This window comes from Dendrobates tinctorius, unplaced genomic scaffold (assembly GCF_039654945.1).
Source record: "Dendrobates tinctorius isolate UK_male_01 unplaced genomic scaffold, ASM3965494v1 ptg000422l, whole genome shotgun sequence".
In the NCBI taxonomy this organism is placed as follows: domain Eukaryota; kingdom Metazoa; phylum Chordata; class Amphibia; order Anura; family Dendrobatidae; genus Dendrobates; species Dendrobates tinctorius.
In genome coordinates, this window is record NW_027362086.1 from 686580 (window position 1) to 713446 (window position 26867).

The window sequence follows — 26867 nt, forward strand, 5'->3', positions numbered from 1 at the left end:
TAGTTGCCTGGGTCCACCTTCTTCCCCTTTTTGAAGATAGGAACAACATTTGCTCTTCTCCAGTCTTCTGGCACTTCTCCTGTTCTCCAAGAATTTTCAAATATTATGGAGAGGGGTTCAAAAATTTCTTCTGCTATCTCCTTCAGTACTCTGGGGTGTAATTCATCTGGACCTGGAGACTTGAATTCATTTAGGTTAGCTAAGTGTTTCCTCACTATCTTTCTGTTTATAGATATCCTGGATTCTTCTATTCCCTTAATAGGACAGTGAATAACAGTTGATGTTGCATTTCCTTTCTGAGAGAAAACAGATGCAAAATAGGAATTTAAAAGTTCAGCCTTCTCAACATCCTGTCTTACCATTTCATCATTTTCATCCTGTAAAAATCCTATAGCATCTTTGACTTTTCTTTTACTTTTGACATATCCCCAAAATCCTTTATTATTGCTTTTGACATCTCTTGCAAGCCTCAGTTCATTTTCAGCTTTAGCTAATCTGATTTGTGCCCTGCAGGTTCTGCAGACAGCATTATATTCTTCTTTAGATATGCCTCCCTCTTTCCATTTTATAAACATTTTTTTCTTCCTTTTTAGCATGTGCTTAAGTTCTGTGTTCATCCATCCTGGTTTCCTTAAATGCTTCCTATTCTTCCCTCTTTTCGGAATTGTTAACAACTGTGCTTTGAGAATTTCATTTTTCAAGATTTCCCATCCTTCCTGGACATTTTTGTCTTTAAGGATATCCAGCCATTGGATCCCTCCAATTCTCTTTCTGAATCCCTTAAAATCTGCCTTTCTGAAATCTAACCTTGACGTCTGAGTCTTCACAGGTCTTCCACCTCTAGTAATCCAAAATTCTAAAATAGCATGGTCGCTACCTCCTAGGGTCCCAGCCACTTTTACCTCCTCAACCATTTCCTCCCTGTTTATAAGGATTAGATCCAAGGTAGCAGTTCCCCTTGTTTTCTCCCTTACCTTTTGGAAGATAAAGTTGTCAGCAAGAGAGGATAAGAATTTCCTTGACCTGTTAGTTTTGCCTGAGAGAGATTCCCAACAAATGTCTGGATAGTTGAAATCTCCCATGACAACTATGTCATATTTTTTGGAGAACTTGGCCATCTGATGCATAAAGAGTTCATCTATATCTTCGGCTTGCACAGGCGGCCTGTAGTAAATGCCTACAATGGTGTCCTTTCCATTGTTCTGTCCTTGTATTCTTACCCAAACAGTTTCCACAGAACTCCCAGTCTCTGAAGCTTCAATCTCTGTGCAGATATACGCGTTTCGAACATACAATGCGACACCCCCTCCTCGTTTATCAAGTCTATTTCTTGCAAATAAGTTGTATCCTTCTAGTCTTGTATTCCAATCATGTGTATTGTCCCACCAAGTTTCAGTGATTCCAATTACATCATATTTCTGTTCCTGTGTTAGTAGTTCCAATTCTCCTTGTTTGTTGCCCATGCTTTGTGCATTAGTATAGAAACATTTTAGTTTGTGATTGGTTTCTCTTTCTCCATTATTTTTATTAATTAGATTCTTTCGTCTTTGTTCTTCCTTTCCACTTCTAATAGCAGAGTTCTCAATAGCATTTGTCAGGTGTATGGCTTTTTCTGGTCTTTTGCTTCCCTTCCCATGTTGTTCTAGTTTAAAGCTCTCCTTACAAGTGTAGCAAGGCGACTTCCAAATACATGCTTTCCAGTCTTCGTAAGGTGCACCCCATCTCTAGCAAGTAGTCCATCGTATAAGTAGTTCACTCCGTGATCCAGAAATCCAAATCGTTGCTGACGGCACCATCGACGTAGCCAGTTGTTCACCTGCAGAATCTTATTCCACCTCCTTGTTCCATGGCCATCCACTGGGAGGATGGAAGAGAAGACCACCTGCGCTCCCAGTTCTTTCACTTTCTTGCCTAAGTCTTCAAAGTCTCTGCAGATGGTTTCCAGGTCGTTTCTTGCGGTGTCATTTGTCCCCACATGTAGTAGCAGGAATGGGTAGTCATCTGTAGGTCTGAAGAGTCCTGATATCCTGTCAGACACATCTTTAATTTTTGCACCTGGAAGACAGCACATTTCTCTTGTAGTTATATCCGGTCTGCAGATAGCGGCCTCTGTTCCTCTCAGCAGGGAATCCCCCATGACCACCACTCTCCGTTTCTTCTTCACAACATTTTTCTTTCTCCATCCAGGAGGACTCTGAGGGCGTACAAGGTTGCTGTTTGTTGGCAAAGTCTTATCCTGATGTATTTCTTCATCGTTTTCCTGCGTGAGAGCCTGGTACTGGTTCCTGAGCAGTATGGGTGCTGACTGCCTCCTGATCCTCCTGCTTCTCTGGGTCACATGTCTCCATTCCTCTGTTTCTTCAGGTGCACTTCGAATTTCTTCTCTTTCTGTAACATGAAGAGATAATTCTGCTCTGTCCAAGAACTCTTCACCTTCCTTAATGATCTTCAACGTAGCTAACCTCTCTTCGAGATTTTGCAACTTTTCCTCCAACAGGGACACAAGCTTGCATTTGTGGCATGTGAAGTTTGGCTTTTCCACTGGTAAATCTGTGAACATGTAGCAAGAAATGCAGCTCACCAAATGGCTCCTGGCCTCTTCCATCTTGAGATTTCTTAAAAACGATGAAAGATGAGCCAAATTTCGCTGCAACGGCCAAAACCCAGTGATCGTTGAGCTCGCGGAGACTCTTCACTTATCCCAGAAGGCACTGGGAATATGCAAATGATCTCCTCAAGACTCTTCCCCTGGTTTTCCGATTTTCCTCTTTTCAGCTGCAACGGCCAAAACCCAGTGATCGTTGAGCTCGCGGAGACTCTTCACTTATCCCAGAAGGCACTGGGAATATGCAAATGATCTCCTCAAGACTCTTCCCCTGGTTTTCCGATTTCCTCTTTTCAGCTGCAACGGCCAAAACCCAGTGATCGTTGAGCTCGCGGAGACTCTTCACTTATCCCAGAAGGCACTGGGAATATGCAAATGATCTCCTCAAGACTCTTCCCCTGGTTTTCCGATTTCCTCTTTTCAGCTGCAACGGCCAAAACCCAGTGATCGTTGAGCTCGCGGAGACTCTTCACTTATCCCAGAAGGCACTGGGAATATGCAAATGATCTCCTCAAGACTCTTCCCCTGGTTTTCCGATTTCCTCTTTTCAGCTGCAATGGCCAAAACCCAGTGATCGTTGAGCTCGCGGAGACTCTTCACTTATCCCAGAAGGCACTGGGAATATGCAAATGATCTCCTCAAGACTCTTCCCCTGGTTTTCCGATTTCCTCTTTTCAGCTGCAACGGCCAAAACCCAGTGATCGTTGAGCTCGCTGAGACTCTTTACTTATCCCAGAAGGCACTGGGAATATGCAAATAATCTCCTCAAGACTCTTCCCCTGGTTTTCCGATTTCCTCTTTTCAGCTGCAACGGCCAAAACCCAGTGATCGTTGAGCTCGCGGAGACTCTTCACTTATCCCAGAAGGCACTGGGAATATGCAAATGATCTCCTCAAGACTCTTCCCCTGTCCGGATATTCTCGGACAATCGAGTAACAGTGGCCTATATAAACCACCAGGGGGGAACCAGGTCCAGAACGCTAATGGAGGCATCCTCCGAGATATTCAGGTTAGCCGAGGAAAATTTACTGTCCCTATCGGCGCTACACATACGGGGAGTAGAGAACCAGACAGCAGACTTTCTGAGCCGTACCCAACTACATCAAGGGGAGTGGGCTCTAAATCAGTCCGTTTTTCAGAAGATTATGGAAATGTGGGGAACCCCAGACATAGACTTATTTGCAGACCACAAAAACAAAAAAGTGGAAGCATTCGGTTCTCTAAATCCCAAGGGGAATCCTCAGACCCTGGACGCATTTATGCTCCCATGGACACGGGGACTACTGTATGCCTTCCCACCGACCATTCTCCTCCCGGCGGTGATAAGGAAAGTCAGGGAAGAGGGGGCTCGGGTAATACTTATAGCCCCTTTCTGGCCAAAAAGAACATGGTTTTCATGGCTCAGAATAATGTCAGTAACCGACCCCTGGGTTCTACCAGATCTCCCCGACCTTCTATCGCAGGGTCCTGTGCTACACCCCCAAGCAGTGAACCTCCATTTAACAGCATGGAATTTGAAAGGTCACTGCTGAGGGGGAAAGGATTTTCAGAAAATCTAATTTCCACGTTACAAAAAAGTAGAAAACCAATTACAATCAAAGCCTATGGTAGAACCTGGAGGAAATTCCTATCCAGTTCGGGGGCAAAGGTTCAGGATGGAATACAAATGGATAAAATCCTGGAATTCCTCCAAAGGGGGTTAGAACAGGGACTAGCGACTAACACACTGAGGGTACAGGTAGCGGCCCTAGGCGCCCTCTATAATCAGGAGGTGGCGAGCGACCCTTGGGTATCACGGTTTATGAGGGCCGCAACCAGGTCTAGACCAATAGCTACCCAGAAAGTACCATCATGGGATCTGAACTTAGTGTTGTCAGCCCTAACAGGACCCCCATTCGAGCCTATCCAGTCAGCTCCACTAAAGACCCTATCATTAAAAACGATACTGCTAGTGGCCCTAACATCGGCTCGCAGAGTGAGTGACATTCAAGCCTTATCGGCATTACCCCCATTCATTAAAATTATGGAGGATAGAATTATATTGAAACCTGACCCTGCATATTTGCCCAAGGTAGCAACACACTTCCATAGATCACAGGAGGTAGTCCTTCCTTCCTTCTGCCCAAACCCTACGAATAGAGGAGAGGAGAAATTTCACACATTAGATGTGAAGAGGTGCTTAGTGCACTACCTAGAGGCCACCAAGGGATGAAGGAAGGATCTCTCTTTGTGTGTTTCCAGGGACCTCGTAAGGGGCTCGGGGCGTCCAAAAGTACCCTGGCAAGATGGATAAGGGATGCGATTGCCCTGGCATACTCATGCAGCGGGAATACCATCCCGGAGGGTCTAAAAGCCCACTCTACGAGAGCAATGGCGACCTCATGGGCAGAAAGATCAGAGGTATCAATAGAACAGATCTGTAAGGCGGCCACCTGGTCAACACCTTCTACCTTTTTCAAACACTATCGCCTAGATCTAGCCTCTGCGTCTGACCTGACCTTCGGGAGAAGGGTCCTTCAGGCGGTGGTCCCTCCCTAAGCTACCAATCTCTGAAATTCTCTCCGTGGTGCTGTCATGGGTGAGGGAGAATAGCTTAGTTACTCACCGATAACGGTGTTTCTCGGAACCCATGACAGCACCCGCTTAATTCCCCCCCTTTTTTCACGTGTGCGGTGAGCACGATTTAATGTGTGTAGCGTGTGTTCTTAGACACGAGGCTTCTCTATAAGTATACAAATTATAATGTTATGTATATACTTTTGTTGTTAACTAACCGGGAGACCCTCTGATGCTCTGTAACCAACTGGGGGCGGAGGAGAGGTGCCGCTCTTTTGTCTGTAGGTTCCTGTCCTTGATGGGCGGACTCCCTCTCTCCGTGGTGCTGTCATGGGTTCCGAGAAACACCTTTATCGGTGAGTAACTAAGCTATTTTTTTTTTTTTAAAACATTCAAAAAATTCCTGTGAAGCACCTGAAGGGTTAATAAACTTCTTGAATCTGGTTTTGAGTACATTGAAGGGTGCAGTTTTTAGAATGGTGTCACTTTTGGGGATTTTCTATCATATAGACCCCTCAAAGTGACTTCAAATGTGATGTGGTCCCTAAAAATAAAATGGTGTTGTAAAAATGAGAAATCGCTGGTCAACTTTTAACCCTTATAACTTCCTAACAAAAAAAAATTTTGGTTCTCAAATTGTGCTGATATAAAGTAAACGTGGGAATTGTTACTTATGTTTTTTGAGTGCCATATCTCTGTGATTTAAGAGCAGAAAAATTCAAAGTTGGAAAATTGCGAAATTTTCAAAATTTTTGCCAAATTTCTGTTTTTTTTTTCACAAATAAACGCAAGTTATATCAATGAAATTTTACTACTAACATGACGTACAATATGTCACGAGAAAACAATGTCAGAATCACCGGGATCCATGGAAGCGTTCCAGAATTATTACCTCATAAAGGACAGTGGTCAGAATTGTAAAAATTGGCCCAGGCATTAACATGCAAACCACCCTTGGGAGTAAAGGGGTTAAAAGAAGCTGAGCTGTGATTGGTTGCTATGAGCAACAGTTTTCCCACTCAACACCTCAGTAGACACTGACATGGTGGGAGAAATCTAGCATCCCCGGAAACATAAGCTCCCAGCCATTGTCTGCCCCCAGAAAGGAGCAGAGAGCACATGACAGAAATGAATCACCCTCTCCTGTGCCCATATACCCATCACACATCCTCCATCCCATAGGCACATCTACCCTCTTAAAGGGATCTCTGGTATGGAAGTGAGGGCAAAACCACTCTGCGCTTTGGTACTGACCCCAGGCTTCTCTTAAAGGGATCTCAAGTATGGAAGATAGGGCAAATCCCTCAGCGCTCTGATTCTGACCCCAGGCTTCTATTAAAGGGATCATTGGTATGGAAGTCAGGGCAAATCCATCCAGCGCTTTGGTTCTGACCCCAGGCCTCTCTTAAAGGGATCCCCGGTATGGAAGTTAGGGCAATTCCACTCAGCATACTGGTTCTGACCCCAGACTCTCACAGGGATCCCCAGTATGGAAGTCAGGGCAATTGCAATCAAATGCACTGGTACTGACCCCAGGCTCTCTCACAAGGGATCATCGGTATGGAAGTTAGGACCGTTCCACTCAGCGCTGTGGTTCTGACCCCAGGATTCTATTAAAGGGATCATTGGTATGGAAGTTAGGGCAATTCCACTCAGCACTCTCGTTCTGACCCCAGGCCCATCTTAAAGGGATCCCCGGTATGGAAGTGAGGGCAAATCCACTCTGCGCTTTGGTACTGACTCCAGGCCTCTCATAAAGGGATCTCCGGTATGGAAGTTAGGGTAAATCCCTCAGCGCTCTGATTCTCATCCCAGGCTTCTATTAAAGGGATATTTGGTATGGAAATCAAGGCAAATCCACTCAACGCTCTGGTTCTGACCCCAGGCTGATGGGATCATATGGGATATTAGGGAAAGTAGTCCGGTGGCTATGGCTGATGTGGGATAATAGGTGTAGTAGTCTGATGGCTCTTGCTGACGGGATGATGTGGGATATTAGGGGTAGTAGTCCAGTGGCTCTGGCTGACGGGATAATGTGGGATATTAGGGGTAGTAGTCTGGCCGCTGTGATGAGATGATGTGGGATATTAGGGGTAGTAGTCCGGTGGCTCTGACGGAATGATGTGGAATATTAGGGGTAGTAGTCTGGTGGCTCTGACGGGATGATGTGGGATATTAAGGGTAGTAGTCTGGGGGCCCTGGCTGATGGGATGATGTGGGATATTAGGGGTAGTAGTCCGGTGGCTCTGGCTGACGGGAAGATGTGGGATACTAGGGGTAGTAGTCCGGTAGCTCTGTCTGACGATGTGGGATATTATAATGAATGTGGCCATGCAGAGTGGGCGGGGCTATACACTGATAGATAGAAAGAAAAAAAAAATTATATATATATAAGTAAGGTATCACTTGTTGTTCAGATAAGGGATACTCGCTAGGCAGCCGATAAATCAGGTCCGGCACGGGTTTCTCAACATAACTCAGTCCATTCGGTTTATTATGCAGCATAAACCCTCAAACAGCAACAAAGTTCATATGTCCAGCAATCAGGCTCTCTAGCCTCACAGTTATATCCCCCTGTTCGAGTTACGTCATGGCTGCTTCTCCGGGCAGACGTTCATTCCCTCTCCCTGGGAACTCTACATATGCAACCATTATACACAGCCTCGCCACGTACTGTCAGGAAGGCAGCCACGTCAGCCAGACGAGACTTTCCATACGGACCAACCGGGTCCATGCATTCACTCATGTGACCTATCTTGGCCACCTTATATGGTCCGTAGCCACGCCCACCGGATCACATGGCTATGACCTCATCACAGGTCCTTCAAGCATTCATACACACATACTTTACTATGGCGTTCTAGACACCCGCCCCTAGGTGGGTTTGTAGGTGTTTGATCCCACCCGTCTCATCAATCACCTGAAGGCTTGTCCCTAACACATTGAAACAAAAGATCAGCTCTGCTGATCAGCACATAATCAAGCCTTCATCCCAAGGCCACCCACCTTGGGATACATAACGATCCTTTTGCACCCTGCCCCTGTTACCACTCTGGACATGGCTATCCGTCCGTCCTGGGACACCCACACAACGCCCCCTAGCGGACACAGTGGTCACTACACCACAATATATATTATAATATATTTTGTTATAACTAACCGTAGTTAGTTACTATGCCCGGGCAGCGCCGGGCTCTTCAGCTAGTATATTATAATTCTACTAAAAACAGTTAAGTGTTAACATATTAAAATAAACACTAAAAAATTAATTAAGCTATGGTGAAGAGGTTTGTTCCCACAAATTGATGTAATAGTGAATCATGGTGATTGTGGATTCACAGAAGCAGAGACTGGTAAGTATTAGTGATGAGGGAACGTGCTCAGATAAGGTGTTATCCGAGGATGCACGTGTGTACGTTTGAGTCCCTGCGGCTGCATGTCTCATGACTGTTCGACATCCGCAACACATGCAAGGATTGCCTAATACAATAATAAAATAAATGTGGTCTTCTATATGGGTAAAGTCCGCCCAGAAAATGCACCCAAGGCCTCTTCACTGCAACAGATGCCATCTCAACCTATTTCTGATTCCTTTACGCCATTGCCTGACAACACCCTGGCTGCTGAGAGTGAAGCACAACCTGCACAGAGGAGTTATCAAACCTGACACCATCCTCCAACTCCTCTCATTTGCCAAGATCATACCGAAGCCATGACCGATCAAAACTCCATGCAAAGACTGAGCCTGAAATTCAGAAAACGCTGCTCAACACGGTGTAACCTGACTGTCCTAGAAATTCATGACTGACTGACACTTTGTAAGAATTCAAAAAGTCATAATTTTTGCTTATCTAAGATGCGCAAAAATGTTGATGTTTCAAGTTTTATGCCAGAGTTTTGCCAAAAACAGCTTGATGAATCTGGCAATTTATTCCCATGTTAGGTGATCTCATAGAAAATAGTCTGACTCCCAGCCATGCAAGACCAGTCCAATAACTGAGGTGGGATAGTGCCCTAGTTCCTGTTCTAAGAAATCCTTTCTCACCTCCAACTCGGGGACTGCTTATGCTTAATGTCTGGTCACACCATATTGATGACCTATCTATGGAATAGGTCATCGATAGAAGATCAGTGGGGGGTCTGCCTCCGCAACTTATCACCTATTATTTGCAATGACAAATTGATATATATTTTTTTTAATAAATGTAAAATATATGGAAATTATAGTGATACAGTTTTACCACAGACACAAAGTACAATGTGTCATGAAAAAGTCTCACTCACTGAGAAATGCAGGGGCGTTCCAGACCACCGTATTGCCATGTATAGTGATACCCAAGTATCGAAAAATCTAACCTTGTCAGGAAGGTGGAAGGGGTTAAAGAAATCTGTTTGTATAAACATAAACGGTTTTTATTTGGTGTCTTTATCTTCTAGGAGGAAAAGGCTGTGGGATTACTAAATATTTCTGTATATAGTTTGGAAAAACCTCCAGAGTCAAAATCCAAAAAAAAGTAGTAAGTATTAAAGTAATTTAAGAAAGCCATCATTAAAATATAGCTAAAAGCCAATTTAGTGGGGTTTCTTTTCATTTTTTTTTTTTTTTTTTTTTTTTTCTTCCAGTGAATTTCAGCTCTCCCACCCAACTTACAAGCAATTTGTATTTGCTGCAGACAAGCTGACTGACATGGAAATGTGAGTGCATCAACCAATATCTTGTAAATTCCTGGTTTTTAAAGCTATTTTCTGTGAGCTTGGTATTAACTATGAAAATCATACCTTTAAAAGGGGGTTCTTTGACATTATAAAAAGGAAAGGCATTATAAGTAAAAATAATTTCCTAAATACTTCAATTTAGCAAATAATTGTTTTGTCTTGGGAGGTAATGTTCACCTCCCTGTGTGTAAGGGAATTTACGGTTGTTGCCCTTTTTATGTCAAGCTGTGATCACACCACCTACCATATTTTTCAGACTATAAGACAGAATGGACAATAAGATGCTCCAAGATTTTAGAGGAGGAAATTAGAAAAAAAAAATAAAGCAAAAAATTTCAGTTCTGTACCCCACATCGCCATCCTGGTGGGCGTGACCCCCCACATCACCATCCTTGTAAGCGTGGCCCCCCACATCGCCATCCTGGTGGGCATAGCCCCCCACATCGCCATCCTGGTGGGCGTGGCCCCCCACATCGCCATCCTGGTAGAATTTCAGTTCTGTACCCCACATTGCCATCCTGGTGGGCGTGACCCCCCCACATTGCCATCCTGGTGGGCGTGACCCCCCCACATTGCCATCCTGGTGGGCGTGACCCCCCCCACATCGCCATCCTGGTGGGCGTGACCCCCCCCCACATCGCCATCCTGGTGGGCGTGACCCCCCCCACATCGCCATCCTGGTGGGCGTGACCCCCCCCACATCGCCATCCTGGTGGGCGTGACCCCCCCCACATCGCCATCCTGGTGGGCGTGACCCCCCCCACATCGCCATCCTGGTGGGCGTGACCCCCCCCACATCGCCATCCTGGTGGGCGTGACCCCCCCCCACATCGCCATCCTGGTGGGCGTGACCCCCCCCCACATCGCCATCCTGGTGGGCGTGACCCCCCCACATCGCCATCCTGGTGGGCGTGACCCCCCCACATCGCCATCCTGGTGGGCGTGGCCCCCCACATCGCCATCCTGGTGGGCGTGGCCCCCCCACATCGCCTTCCTGGTGGGCGTGGCCCCCCACATCGCCTTCCTGGTGGGCGTGGCCCCCCCACATCGCCTTCCTGGTGGAATTTCAGAATTTCAGTTCTGTACCCCACATCGCCATCCTGGTGGGCGTGACCCCCCCACATCGCCATCCTGGTGGGCGTGACCCCCCCACATCGCCATCCTGGTGGGCGTGACCCCCCCCACATCGCCATCCTGGTGGGCGTGACCCCCCCACATCGCCATCCTGGTGGGCGTGACCCCCCCACATCGCCATCCTGGTGGGCGTGACCCCCCCACATCGCCATCCTGGTGGGCGTGACCCCCCCACATCGCCATCCTGGTGGGCGTGACCCCCCCACATCGCCATCCTGGTGGGCGTGACCCCCCCACATCGCCATCCTGGTGGGCGTGACCCCCCCACATCGCCATCCTGGTGGGCGTGACCCCCCCACATCGCCATCCTGGTGGGCGTGACCCCCCCACATCGCCATCCTGATGGGCGTGACCCCCCCACATCGCCATCCTGGTGGGCGTGACCCCCCCACATCGCCATCCTGGTGGGCGTGGCCCCCCCACATCGCCATCCTGGTGGGCGTGGCCCCCCCACATCGCCATCCTGGTGGGCGTGACCCCCCACATCGCCATCCTGGTGGGCGTGACCCCCCACATCGCCACCCACATCGCCATCCCGGTGGGCGTGGGCCCCCCCACATCGCCACCCTGGTGGGCGTGCCGAGCAGTGAATATTAATTGCCTTGAGTAACGGCACACACTAACGCCCGGTAGCTGCAGGAGCGGGCTGCTGCAGGTAACAGTGTGTCCGCTATTAAAGAGAAACGAATATTTAATACTCTCCGTTGCCATGGACGTGGAATGCAGTGAAAATTCATTGCTTTTTAGCAGCGGGCACAGAGTAAGCCGCAGCCTTCAGCTCCTGTGACTTGCTGCTCCGCCGCTGCTGCTCCCCCCGCCTCCCCATCTTCAGCCAGAGCAGGTACATCCGGACTATTATTATTATTATTTATTGTTATAGCGCCATTTATTCCATGGCGCTTTACAGGTAAGGAGGGGTATACATAAAAACAAGTACAATAATCTTAAACAATACAAATCATAACTGGTACAGGAGGAGAGGGGACCCTGCCCGCGAGGGCTCACAATCTACAAGGGATGGGTGATAATACAGTAGGCGAGGGTAGAGTTGGTCGATCGGTGGTTACTGCAGGTTGTAGGCTTGTCGGAAGAGGTGGGTCTTCAGGCTCTTTTTGAAGGTTTCGATGGTAGGTGAGAGTCTGATATATTGTGGTAGAGTTGCAGAGTAGGGGTGATGCGCACAACCCCCATTTTCGTCCACATTTTTGGAAGAAAATGTGCGTCTAATAGTCCGAAAAATACAGTAAGTAGTTTACCAGTTAAAAAAAAGTTTCACTGCAGACAATGCAATGTTAATTATTTAAAAGAAAAAACAAATAAGAAAAATTGTATCTTCATTGGTTACACAAGAAGCTCCATCAGTGATACTGTCCAAATGCAGGCAGTGACTTCACTGGCGTTTTGAGACAGTGGACTGTGATGTATGCCACATATTATGCTATGGCATTTGTTTCCTACCGGATATCATGGCAACTGCTAAACACACAGGCTTTTAAAGGATACATTGGAATTAAATAACAGTCTACTTTGCTATTCCATATGTTTTAGGGGAGCTTTACTACTACAACAATGAACAAGACGATGGTTAAAAGGATTTTTTTTTTTTTTTTTTTTTAAACCTCTGATTATAGAATGATAACACATTAAGCATTATATGTTGGCTTTTTCGACATACATGTTAGACGTGGAGGAAAAACGTGAGCAGGGCTGAATACTGTTCTACAGATCATAACTTGCCACCATGACACAAGTGCAGCATAAATGCTTCTCATAAACCCACTATGGAGAAGTGAAAACTTTCAAGTCTGGAAATCCCCTTTTAATTCAATTTGTAAACTGTGTAAGGGCTTTTAAAAGTGCGTTAATCACAAGTTAATTTCCTAGTATCTTTCTTCATGGTTTTCCTTTTATCTCATTTTCAGGTGGTTAACTTCTCTCTTAAAAACACTGCAGAAGTATAAAGCTCCACAAAGTTCAAACCATTCGCGAGAGGAAGGTATTTATTTCTGACATTAAAATACGTAGTTGTGTACAATTGATGGGGGAAGTGCAATATTACAAAAACTTGGATAACCCCTTAACGACCGCTAATGCTCTTTATTTCTTCATTGCTGTTTTAAAACGACGATTGGGAATAAGGATATAGCGCCCCCCCAGAGTCCAAAAATCTCTGGGGTTTCAGCTACCGGGGGTGTGGGAGATCCAGGAGAACACGATCAGGAACAGATTTTCCAGTCCCCGATCACGTTTGCCTGCTATTCATCAATTCACTCTCTTCTGTCATGATATACATTTCCCCCATGTTTTTTTTTTTTTTTTTTTTTTTTTTTAAACTTGTATTTACTTCATTCTTTGTGGTTACAGTTAGGGCTGGGGTCTGTAGGGTTGGGGCCTTATTGTTGGGGTTGGGGCTTGGATTTGGGCTTGTTGCTGAGGCTGGGAGTACGTTTTTTTTTCTTCTCAGTTTAAAGAAAAAGAAAAACAAAAAAAACTATGACAACTAGTGTTGATTGCAAGTGCTTGCTAGTAGAGTTTGCATCGGAGTGCTCGGTTATGCATAGAGTATCACGGGTGTTTGTCTCCACTTTGCATGTATCGCAGCTGTTACGCTAGTTTCACACTAGCGTTTTTTTGCGCTGCGTTTGGAGCACACATTAAACGCATGTCAAAAGCGCATGCAAACGCTTGTATACGCTGCTTTTTTTGTAGAATTATTGTGCGCATAACTACAAAAAATCGCAGCGTTTTTATGTGTTTGTAAGCGTTTTTCATGCGTTTGCAATTTTTTATGCGCAATAAACTGGAGAAAAAATCCTTGAAAAATTTTTGCAACACTCCACCAATGGGACAGCAGTGGGCGTGTCTTATTGAAGTTCTTTAAATAGCCCCTGTTTACAGCTGAATTCTTCACATTTGCTTGCATTTGACTTGAGAACATGGATCTGTGCTGGAAGAGCTTTGACTTTGACTTGGATCTGGACATGAGGATGGCTCAGGCTCATGCCGTTGCTTGCCATGAACAGAGGGAGAGAGAGAGGCAGCGAAGACGGCAGCAGCGGCGTTTGTGGATACATCCCATTATTGAACTCCGGGAGAGCCGTGGAGTGTACCACACCCTCTACAGCGAGCTCCAGGCAAACCCGGAGAAATTTACGGATTATACCCAGATGACCCAAGAAACCTTTAACTATTTGCTTGGTCGGGTAAAAGAAGTCATCCGGAGACAGGACACGAAGCTCCGGCGTGCGATTACTCCTGAGGAACGACTCCTGGTCACATTTCGGTATGTAGTTTTGCAAAACCAATGCCTGCCTAATTTTCTTTGTTGTGACATGTACTGTAAATCTGGCAGAATTATAGTTCTGCCATGTAGTTAACAAAAGGCTGCGGTAATTTTTTTTATGGCATGTATTGAACAAAAGGCTGTAGATATTTTTTGTAATTTAACGTGTGATACACAAATATTAATTTTTTTTTTAATTTAATTTTTTCTTTGTGTCACAGATTCCTGGCTACTGGAGAGAGCCTCTCGTCACTGCACTTCCAGTACCGGATTGGAATCTCCACGTTGTCTGGAATTGTTGCGGACACCTGCCGGGCTTTGTGGAATGTTCTGTCCCGAATTCATGCCCATGTCAACCGCAGAAAAGTGGTTGGAAATCGCCGAAAGATTCTGGACTGTCTGCAATTTCCCTAACTGGTTGGGAGCGGTGGATGGGAAACACATCCGGATGGCCATTGCGGATGCAGACTGTATGTTTATTGCAGTGGACATTGGGGCATTTGGCCGTGGGAATGACTCCCAGGCTTTTAAGAACTCTGACATGGGCAGGAGGTTGTATGGCAACAACTTCAATTTCCCCATGCCACGGCCTCTTCCCAACACCGAAGGTCCGCCACAGCCATTTGTAATGGTAGGTGATGAAGCGTTCCAGATGTGCCAAAACCTGCTCAAACCCTACTCCAGCCGGGACTTGGACCTCCACAAAAGAATTTATAATTACAGACTCATCAGGGCCAGGAGAACAGTAGAGTGTGCATTTGGTATACTTGTATCTAGATGGCGCATTCTTGGCACAGCTATTAATCTGAAACTGGAAACAGTGGATGAGGTGGCACGGCCTGTGTTCTACATAATTTTGTAATTTCTCGAGCGCACCCGAACTTAGATCTTGATGATGTTGCCCCTAATCCATTGCCTGAATTTACACAGCACCCTCTCAGGTTATCCGTCGAAGTTGGCCAAATGAGGGACCAATTTGCGGCCTACTTCAACTCCGATGTAGGACGGGTGGAATGGCAAGAGCAAATGGTGTAAAATTATTTTATTGCATGTTGTTGGTATGTTAATAAAAAAAACTGTTTTGATACCTGTACTGAGTGCATTCTCTGTTTTTACACTCCCAATACCATTAGCAAGTAGCCAGGTGTATCAGTGAATTTATGATGCTGTGTTTTGTGCATCATGAATTCACTAATACTCCTGAGTAGGTGACATACACACACAATTTGTATTATTACCTTTATAATGTCTACAGTGTGTTCAATTAACAGCGATGGTGGAGATAATACAACTGTCAGGTAAAATACCCAGGCCTTGTGTCATGCTGAATACTTATCACAAATGGCCATTACAATACAGATTAAACTGCAGCATCACTACACTCTTCTGCAAAATATATGGAGAGTTATAGCAAAGCTGCAGGTTCAAAATCAATTCACCTGCCCCGGTGTGATAGTGATGCAAGGTCAGGGTATTTGGGAAGTATATTTATTTTCACCATCAGTAATGTGTTTCTTCCACAAACACGTAATGGAGTATGTGGTTATTTACAAGGTATTTCTATAGTTCCTTGCCTTTTCTCTAATAGTTAAATGCGAACGGAAAAAAAAAGCAAGGTAACAATAGATATGCCTTGCACTCAACACCATCCTCTATGCCAGGGTTTCCAAAATGTAGTCCTAAATGTCAACCAACAGATCATAATTATGCAAATTGTCTCTTCAGAGAGGAAGAGGACTAGAACTCTAGTGCCACCTATTGGAGGTAACAATCCTAAAAGTCAATGTTGACCCTTTAACGAGCCTAGTTACATGACTTAGGATAAAAGCTAAGCCAGAATCTCCATTTGCAGACACTGTGTTTCGGGGTACTGCCCCTCATCAGTGCAAAGTGGGAGATCTGGTTTGGCTGTGAGAGAGGCGTCTGACCTATATCCAAGAAGTATCATTTCTCCTTGCGGAGAATGACATGCTAAGCATGTCGAGGTGAGGAGACTTAAAGCCGCAATGCTCCTCTGGGAAATATGCTAATTATGCAAATTGTCTCTTCAGGGAGGAAGAGGACTAGAACTCTAGTGCCACCTATTGGAGGTAGCAATCCTGAAAGTCAATGTTGACCCTTTAACGAGCCTTGTTACATGACTTAGGATAAAAGCCAAGCCAGAATCTCCATTTGCAGACACTGTGTTTCGGGGTACTGCCCCTCATCAGTGCAAAGTGGGAGATCTGGTTTGGCTGTGAGATGTGGATGTTTCCTTTTTTTATTTATTTTTTTTTTTGTAACTCCAATGGAATTACTAAAAACATGTTTCTAGTTCGCCTTATTGGGGGACACAGAGACCATGGGTGTATGCTGCTGCCACTAGGAGGCTGACACTATGCACCAAAAAAGGTTAGCTCCTCCTCCGCAGTGTACACCCCACCGACCTGCAGGAAGTTCCTCAGTTTAGCTTAGTGTCAGTAGGAGGTGGACACGGGTCTTTTATTAGACCCATATCTACCTCGTCGTGCGTCGTTCCTTTACAGGTTTCGGAGGGATACGGAGTGAACAGTCACATCCGTACTCCCACAAAGAGACTATGAGTACGGCGTGTACTGCCACCCCGTATCCTCATAGGTCTCCGCGGCAGGACCAGGAGCCTCGCACATGTGCGTGCCAGCTATACGGACGGTCCTTGCCCCCCGCCTCCCACCATCTCGCCTACCAGAGCCTGACGGTTGGACGAAGCGTGGATTCCATAAAGACGACAGACAGCGTGGGATTCTCAGGTACCTTTATTGTGGCCCCCGGCCTGGGTGAGTATGCGGTCTAGCGGTCCCCCGGCGTTTTCATCCTAAGGCGGTCGCCAGGGGACCACGGTAGGGCCTGCGCGCCCGCTTCTCCCCACGGTCGCCGCATCCATGAAGGCCTTTCGGGCCTTGTTCTGCGCCCCCCCCCCCCCCTGTTTTTTCTTCATCCCGGCAGGGGTATACAGGGGTCGGGCTGTGGGAAGCAGGGACGCGGCCCGGTGTTGCGGCGCGTCTTCCGCGCCGACCCCCTGCTGACAGGCGGCCGGCGCTATTAATTTAGGCCCCGGCTTCATCTCGGGCCTACCGCTGCGTCGCGGCCACGCCCCCTGCCCCTTTCTTCTAAGCGGGCTTCTCTCCCGCCCGTCCTAGGCCTTCCCAGCCCCCTTGCCTCACACCAGCCTGCTATTGGACAGCGGGCGGTGCTAAGGGGATCTCTGCGGCGAGCTCCGCCCTTCTTCTCCCTCTGGCAGCGCGCCCTTTTCCTGGTGGTCGCCATCTTCTCAGCCTGCCAGCCGGACCTCATTCCCTGCCGGATTTCGGTCGCTGGGCCATTTTTTTTTTTTTTTCAGCCGGATTGGCCTGGCCTCATCCTGCAGCCAGATCAGAGAGCGTCGCCTTTGGGGACACCGGACCGTGAGTAGCTCTGCACCTGCAGACTGACACCCTTCTCTGCCTTCTGTCCCCCAACCGGCCCGCACTGCCTCTCTTTTCACTATGTCCAACGCTAAGTCTGATCGTACCCGCTCTGCGTCCAGCCCGACGCCGCTCAGGAGCCATCCATAGCCCCAGGGGCGAGTGAGCCCCCCCATGCCGGGTTGGGCCTCCTCTCAATCACAGTCAGTGGCAGACCTCATCAAGGTGTCTCAGTCCCTAGTAGCCGCTCTGGACAAGTTGCCCTTGGGAGCTTCGGCGGGACCCAGCACGTCTCAGGACGTCCCATCTGAGCCAGTCAGCGGCAGTCGCAAGAGGCCCAGGCAGGACCTCCAGGCGGAGTCCTCCCCTCATCCTACCTCACCCCATAGTCCCCAGCAGTCTCCCTCTCGGGCCTCCTCCCCCGAGTCAGGCGAAGCGCTTTCGGAATCGGAAGCTGGATTCGGACCAGGATGCGAACATGAAGGTTACGGTGCAAAACCTCATTGCCGCGATTCACCATACCTTTGACATCGCTGACGCCCCTGCGAAATCCTCAGATCAGGAGGTTTCGTCCAGACGGGCGGAAACACCATCCAGGGTGTTTCCCTTCCATTCTGAGTTTGGAAAGATTTTTACAAAGGAGAGAGAAGATCCGACCAGACGCTTTCAAAGAGGAAAGCGTCTTGGCGTGCTGTACCCGTTTGCTAAAGAGCTCACGGACAACTGGGCCGCTTCTCCCTCGGTGGACCCTCCCGTGTCCAGACTTTCTAATAATACGGTCCTTCCGCTGTCAGGTGTGGCGTCGCTAAAAGATTCTAATGATAGGATCATAGAATCTCTAGCAAAATCTGCCTTCGAAGCGGCATCAGCAGCGGTATGTCCAGTCTTTGTTTCTTCTTGGGCAGCAAAGGCCATATCCACTTGGGCAGATGACCTTCGGCAGGGCATTCTGGATAAGGCACGACCAGAGCATTTGGCCGATCTCGCCAATCAGATTTCCCATGCGGGGGATTATCTGCTTTCTGCCTCCTTGGATGCCGCATCTTGCGCAGTTCAGGCGTCAAGTAACATCGTGGCAATCCGACGTACAATTTGGCTCAAGGCCTGGCAGGCGGACTTGTCCTCTAAAAAGTCTCTGACCAATCTGCCTTTTCAGGGAGTGCGTCTCTTCGGATCACAATTGGATCAGATTATTAAGGACGCTACCGGAGGTACGAGTTCTCTTCTCCCCTCCAAGCCTCGCAGACCTCCTCCAAGGCGTCAGTTTCGTCCCTTTCGGACTTTCCGCCGTTTCAATACGGCGGAAAACCCTTCCAACCAGCAAAGGTCACAGGCACGTCAGGAAAGAAAGAAGGTTTCCTTCAGGCCCACTCCGTCCTGGCGGTCCCACTCTTCCCAGGGAAGACCGTCCAGATCTAGATCTGGACTGTCTACGTCCGCATGACTACCATCGGTCTCCCGTGGGTCCCTTCCAATTGGGAGGTCGACTTCTCTTCTTCAGCGACGTCTGGCTCGCATCAGTAGAGGACGCTTGGGTCAGAGAGGTTGTATCAACAGGATACAAAATAGAGTTCATTTCTCTTCCACGGGATCGTTTCTTACAATCCCGTCCGCCGAGGGATCCGGCCTTGGTCCCGGGGTTCGGTTCGGCCATCGCCTCTCTTCTCAGTTCCGGAGTGATTGTGCCCGTTCCCGAATCGTAACGCTTCACAGGGTTTTATTCAAACCTGTTTGTGGTGCCGAAAAAGGACGGGACAGTTCGACCCATCTTGGATCTCAAGTTACTCAACAAGAGAGTTCGCCTTCGCCACTTCCGGATGGAGTCAGTTCGCTCGGTAATTGCTTCCATGGAGGAGCAGGAATTCATGGGTTCCATAGACATCTTGGATGTCTAATCTACATGTGCCCATATTTCCCGGACATCAGAAGTTCCTGCGGTTTGCGATTCTTCACGAACATTACCAGTTCGTCGCGCTTCCTTTCGGGCTCGCCACCGCTCCCAGAGTCTTCACGAAGATTATGGCGGCGTTGATGGCCTTGTTGAGGATCAGAGGTCTCGTTCTTTTTCCGTACCTCGACGATATCCTGATCAAGGCCCCCTCCTTTCAACAGGCCCGCCTAAGTGTGGCGATCGTTCTAGACTCCCTGTCCAGTTTTGGGTGGATCGTCAACCGGGAAAAGTCCTGTCTGGTCCCTACTCAACGCCTTGTGTTTCTGGGCCTTCTGTTCGACACTCGTCGGTCAAGGGTATTTCTCCCACAAGACAAGATTCTTTCCCTGCAGCAGGGCGTGCGATCATTACAGATCACACGATTTCCATCCCTCAGGACAGCCATGAGGGTCCTGGGGAAGATTGTGGCGGCGATAGAGGCAGTTCCCTTTGCCCAATTTCACGCCAGGCCACTCCAGCAGGCCATTTTGTCCAGGTGGAACAGGTCGGCTCTGTCTCTGGATCGTCCAGTTCGCCTTTCCTGCTGGATCAGGCGGTCTCTCAACTGGTGGTTGACGTCTCCCCTCATTCTCTTGGGGCGGTCTTTTCTTCACGTTCTCTGGCAGATTGTCACTACGGACGCCAGCCTCATCGGCTGGGGTGCAGTGTTCCGCAATCACACTGTTCAGGGTCGATGGTCGACTCAGGAATCAGCTCTGTAGATCAATGTCCTAGAGATCCATCTAGCTCTCGTCCACTGGGAAAAGCGCCTCAAGGGCCTGCCTGTCAGGATTCAGACAGACAATGCCACAGCGGTGGCGTATATCAACCGCCAAGGGGGGACACGGAGTGTCTCAGCCCTGGCGGAAGTGTCCAGAATTCTTCAATGGGCAGAGACCTTTGTTCCAACGATTTCCGCGGTTCACATTCCCGGCGTGGACAACTGGGCCGCCGATTTCCTCAGCCGCGAGGGTCTCCCGGCAGGGGAATGGTCCCTACATCCGGAGGTGTTTCATCTGCTCTGCCGTCGGTGGGGAACCCCGGATGTACACCTCATGGCATCTCGCCTCAACAGGCCTTGGTCACAGTTCGTGCTCCCCTACCTGTTCCCTCCTCTGCCTCTTCTTCCCAAGTTGTTGAAGAAAATCAAAGCAGAGAGGATTCCAGTCATCCTCATCGCCCCGAATTGGCCCAGAAGGTCTTGATTCGCAGACATTGTCAACCTTCTCGCGGACGCCCCTGGAAGCTTCCCGACGGGCAGATCTGCTGTCTCAAGGCCCAATTTGCCACCCCAATTCTCGGTCGCTCAATTTAACGGCGTGGCTGTTGAGACCGAGGTTTTGAGACGGGCAGGATTCTCTGATCGGGTAATTCATACCATGATCCGCGCCAGAAAGCCTTCTTCTTCGAAGATCTATTACCGTACTTGGAAAGCCTATTTCTCCTGGTGTGAGGCCAATGACATCGCGCCCTTGGTTTTTTCGCTCCCTTCTATTCTGGCGTTTCTTCAGGCAGGGCTGGATGCGGGGCTTGCTCTCAGTTCCTTGAAGGGTCAAGTTTCGGCACTGTCCATTTTATTTCAGAAAACGCTGGCCTCCCGGCCCCAGGTCAAAACCTTCCTCCAGGGTGTGGCTCACACGGTTCCTCCGTACCGAGCTCCCGTGGATCCTTGGGATCTTAATTTGGTTCTTCAGGTTCCGCAGGGTCCTCCTTTTGAACCTCTCAGGGACGTTTCTCTTTCTCTCCTTTCTTGGAAAGTGGCCTTTCTGGTGGCCATTACCTCCATCCGGCGCGTGTCGGAATTAGCGGTACTTTCTTGCCGCTCTCCTTTTTGGTCCTTCATCAGGACAAGGTAGTTCTGCGGCCTCTGCCCTCTTTTCTTCCGAAGGTGGTATCTTCGTTTCACCTCAATGAGGACATTGTTCTGCCATCCTTCTGCCCGAGCCCAGCTCACCCTCTGGAGCGGTCTTTGAACAAGCTGGACCTAGTCAGGGCATTGAGAGTCTATCTAGCCCGGACGACTTCCTTGCGGAAGTCAGACTCTCTGTTCATCTCCCAGCCTCAAAGGCCACTATTGCACGCTGGATCAGATCGGCAATTTTGGAGGCATACCGGGTCAAGCATCGAGTGGCCCCTCCAGGGATCAGAGCGCACTCTACCCGGGCGGTGGGTGCCTCCTGGGCGGTGCGCCACAGAGCTTCCGCGCTGCAGCTTTGCAAGGCTGCAACGTGGTCATCGGTTCACACCTTTGTGAAATTCTACAGGGTCCACACCTACGCTTCGGCGGACGCCAGCCTAGGTAGAAGGATTCTGCAGGCTGCGGTGGCGAGTCCACTGGCCTGATGGAAGTTTGTTTCCCACCCCAGGGACTGCTTTGGGACGTCCCATGGTCTCTGTGTCCCCCAATAAGGCGAACGAGAAAACAGGATTTTTTGGGTTGCTTACCGTAAAATCTGTTTCTCGGAGCCTTGATTGGGGGACACAGCACCCTCCCATGTTCTACAACTCCTGTTCTTATGTTTGTCGGTTTGTTACAGTTGAGTTGTTTGTTCTGTTTTCAATCTATTCTGTTACTTCTCCTACTGCTTTCTCACTAACTGAGGAACTTCCTGCAGGTCGGTGGGGTGTACACTGCGGAGGAGGAGCTATCCTTTTTTTGTGCATAGTGTCAGCCTCCTAGTGGCAGCAGCATACACCCATGGTCTCTGTGTCCCCCAATGAAGGCTCCGAGAAACAGATTTTACGGTAAGCAACCCAAAAAATCCTGTTTTTGTTTGTTGGCTTTTAACACTGTAGTTGGGAAACATTCCATAATTTAGTGTGTGCAATACAACAGATATCTCCATTACTGATGTTTCTTGTCAGTCAAGGAGATATGTGTTGTCAACGAAACCAATCTACACGACTTGTCTTTTTCACAGCAGTCTCTACATTTTTTTAATAGAGTTGTGGAACTCTGCTGGATCCAGTCTGTGCAATATTACAAGAATGTAGAGACTGTTGTTGAAAAGACAAGTCAAGTAGATTTGTTTAGTTGACAACACATATCTCCAAGGCTAACACAAGAAACATGTCTCGTAATGGAGATATCTGCTGGCAAAAATGCTAAGTGTACGGCGCAGTGTGTGTAGTCGGCGATTGACACAGTAACCAATCCAAATATTTTTAAAGCACAATTACACATTTATTTTGTAACAAAAAATCAAATAAACTTTTTTATTAGGAATGACGTTTGGGGGAAGATTGGAATTCTTTGGGTGTGTGGAGAGACGAGGAACGACTGGAGGTTGAGGAAGGGGTTCTAGGAGAAGGGGCGACAAAAGTACTGGGGGAAGGGAGCTCTGGAATGGACATGGAGGCAGGTTGAGACACATTAGGAGGAGAGGGTGGATGGACGAACAAAGTTGTTTTTTTTTTTTTTTTGTTTTTTTTTTTCTTTGGCGCCGGAATATCCTGCCCGGACCGACTTGCAGCCTGTGACCGCCTTACTTTGGTGGACCGCCTGGTGATGGTGGACTGTGTTGTTGCCCTGTAAAATAGGGGATGCGGATCACCCCTTTGCTGCTCTGTGGTGGTGGCGGTAGAATTGGCAGTGGCTGTGCTCCTAGAAGGGGAGAAAGTTGGGTTGGTGCTCCGAGCAGGAGGCTGCCTGTCTGTGATCTCTGCCAAAGTTCTTGGGGGACTCCGAGGAGGAATATTGGTGGCGGTGCTCCTTTGCTGAGGAGTGCTGGCGGTGCTCCTTTGCTGAGGAGTGCTGGCGGTGCTCCTTTGCTGAGGAGTGCTGGCGGTGCTCCTTTGCTGAGGAGTGCTGGCGGTGCTCCTTTGCTGAGGAGTGCTGGCGGTGCTCCTTTGCTGAGGAGTGCTGGCGGTGCTCCTTTGTTGTTGACTGGTGGTTTGGCTCCAAGATGGTGGTGCTGTGGTGGTGCTCCATACAGGAGCAGCGCTTGCCATAGTGGTGGTGGCGGAGGAGTGTCCAGCAGCACTCAGACTTGGGGTGGTGTAGTGGTGTCCGGCTTCGCTGGGAATGCAGGTGGCCGTGCAGTGGTATGCAGCAGAAGTCGGTAGGGAGGTGTAGCGAGACAGCGGTGGCACTGTTGGAAATGACACCACTGACTGCTGCACATACAGATTCTGCTGCATAGCCTGCAAGTAAGCAGTGTTGCAGGCCTGTAACACAATCAGCTGTTGCTCAGGACTAAGGTGTTCCGCCATGCCCTGTTCAAATTTACTGAAAAAATGGTACGCTGGTCTGTTGAGGTCGGCCTCCAGACGGTCAAGGCGCCGGTCAACAGAGTGGAAGCGGTGTTCCATGTGGTTAAAACCACGTTCCCTCAGGGAAAATCCGCTTTCCATTCTGGCGGACAGTGCCTTGAGGCTGCCCTTAAACGCCTCGCTCAAGAGCATGAACTCGGGCATGACAGGCCTGTCCGAGACCCTCTGCCGCTGGTGGGTAGTGCCCGCATAACCAGTGAGAGAGACCTGGGACAGGGGAACACCTGATGGACCAGCTTCCTGGTCACCAGCTGTCTGTGTTGCTGATCTGCAAGATGCTTCCTGGCTGTCTGATGGCTGGGACGGGTCCGAGGTCGATCGAAGAACCGCTCCCGGGACAGGTTGCAGGGTGCTGCTCCAAGTGCTGTGGAAAGAAAGGGAAAACATTAGTATCATGTTTCTAATGATTTAATAACAGCTAAATCGAAAGGTCATTGCTCCCTGCTGATTCTCCTGGATCTCTCTGCCGCATTTGACACTGTGGATCACCAGCTCCTCCTCACTATGCTCCGCTCTATAGGCCTCAAGGACACAGCCCTCTCCTGGTTCTACTCCTACCTCTCTGACCGCTCCTTCACTGTATCTTTTTCCGGCTCCTCTTCCTCTTCTCGTCCCCTTACTATCGGGGTCCCGCAGGGCTCAGTCCTAGGCCCCCTCCTCTTCTCTTTATACACTGCCCCTATTGGACAAACAATCAGCAGATTTGGGTTCCAGTATCATCTCTATGCTGATGACACCCAATTATACACTTCTTCCCCTGACATCACCCCTACCCTAATTCAAAATACCAAGGATTGTCTGTCTGCTGTCTCTAGCATCATGTCCTCCCTCTATCTGAAACTAAATCTCTCTAAAACTGAACTTCTTGTGTTTCTCCCCTCTACTAACCTCACTCTACCTAACATCGAAATAACCCTGGAGGGTTCAACCATAACTCCCAAGCAGCATGCCCGCTGTCTTGGGGTCATATTCGACACTGAACTTTCCTTTACTCCGTACATCCGATCACTCAGTCGCTCTTGTCACCTGCATCTTAAAAACATCTCCAGAATCCGACCTTTTCTCACCTTTGAAACTGCTAAGACTCTTACTGTCGCTCTTATTCATTCTCGTCTGGACTACTGCAACTCTCTTCTGATCGGTCTCCCTCTTACCAAACTTTCTCCTCTCCAATCCATCTTGAATGCGGCAGCCAGGGTCATATTTCTGTCCAGCCGCTTCACCGATGCCTCCATATTGTGCCAGTCATTACACTGGCTACCTATTCGCTACAGGGTCCAGTATAAACTCATCTCTCTCACCCACAAAGCTCTCCACTGTTCTGCACCGCCTTATATCTCCTCTCTCATCTCTGTCTATCGCCCTACACGTGCCCTCCGTTCTACAAATGACCTAAGACTAACATCCCCCGTAATCCGAACCTCGCACCTCCGTCTCCAAGACTTCTCTCGTGCTGCTCCAGCTCTCTGGAATGCACTTCCCCAGACGATCAGACTGATACCTAGCCCTGACCTATTCAAGCGCGCTTTGAAAACCCATCTCTTCAAAGAAGCCTATCACATCAACTACTCAGCAAGCTAACTTTGCCCTGTTCCCTCCTTCCAAATATTATTCTGAATCTGCACCCTACTATTCATCTGTCTCCACACCCTTCATGCACATGATAACTGCACTTGATACTTGTCTATTGCGCTTAAACACACGGGCTGATGACCGGATCATGCAGCTTTATATGAAAATCCCTATTATAATTGCCAGACCTGAATTAACAAGCATTTCTCACCTACTGTGTCCCCCCATTTCCTTGTAGATTGTAAGCTTGCGAGCAGGGACCTCACTCCTAATGTCATTGTTTGAATTGTCTTAACTTGTATTGAATTTATTGTCTGTACATGTCCCCGCTTAATTGTAAAGTGCTGCGGAATATGTTGGCGCTATATAAATAAAAATTATTATTATTATTATTATTATTATTATTATCATGCATTTACAAGAAGCATCACCTGTGGATTTGAAAAGCACATAGTAATAACAAACCAAAAAAAAAACAAAAAACTTGCGCTCTGCTGGCGAGGACCGGTCTCAGGAAAGCCAACTCTCGATAATAGCGGTACTTCGGCGCCCTGCCGCTGAACCACTCCGAACCTGTCCCTCAGCACGAACATCAGTGTTGAAGCGGTCCTTCATCGAGCGCCAACGTGTGCGGATTTTGTTCACTGTTGGGGAAAAAAAAGAAAAAAAAATTTAGAAAATGCACTTAAGGAAACTTAATTATCAGCACATACAACGGATAGAACTTTGAAAACAGTCAATGGTGCAGCACAAATAAAATTCTAGATACAATGCAGTCACTGTTGATACTGAGGACACTGTTATGTTTCCTGCTAGAATATACGTATCAGCGAAAACAACAGTATCATCAGGAGCAAGACTGAAAACCGGATCATGACAGCAGAAGACAAAAAAAGTTTTCCACATGGCATTGGTGTTTTTAATGCAAGAGTATATCTTGCCAAAAAAACACCAGCACCATCTGGACCATAATTCAATGCAGCAGTTGAAGACAAAAAAAATCACTGTTTTCCACATGGCATTGGTGTTTTTAATGCAAGAGTATATCTTGCCAAAAAAACACCAACACCAGCAGGACCATGAAGCAATGCAGCAGTTGAAGACAAAAATCAATATATTCCACAAGGCATTGATGTGTTTAATGCAAGAATATATCTTGCAAAAAACACATCAGCACCATCAGGACCATAAAGCAATGCAGCAGCAGAAGACAAAAAAAATCACTGTTTTCCACATGGCATTGGTGTTTTTAATGCAAGAATATATCTTGCCAAAAAAACACCAGCACCATCAAGACCATAAAGCAATGCAGTATCACAGAGCTTCTTTATACTTACTGAACGCCCTTTTTGAACTTGGAGAGGCGCTGTCCCAGCC

At 48.0% G+C, this 26867-nt stretch overlaps 1 protein-coding gene across 3 annotated transcripts in view; it reads left to right on the plus strand.

Annotated features, from left to right (window-relative positions):
* Positions 1–26867, plus strand: part of CNKSR1 (connector enhancer of kinase suppressor of Ras 1) — a 149244-nt gene that overhangs the window by 109845 nt on the left and 12532 nt on the right. For all 3 annotated transcript variants that reach the window (XM_073564015.1, XM_073564016.1, XM_073564017.1), the window contains 3 exons: positions 9599–9678; positions 9785–9856; positions 12934–13007. In XM_073564015.1, the coding sequence (XP_073420116.1) occupies positions 9599–9678; positions 9785–9856; positions 12934–13007 (226 nt within the window). The remainder of the gene's footprint in view (positions 1–9598; positions 9679–9784; positions 9857–12933; positions 13008–26867) is intronic.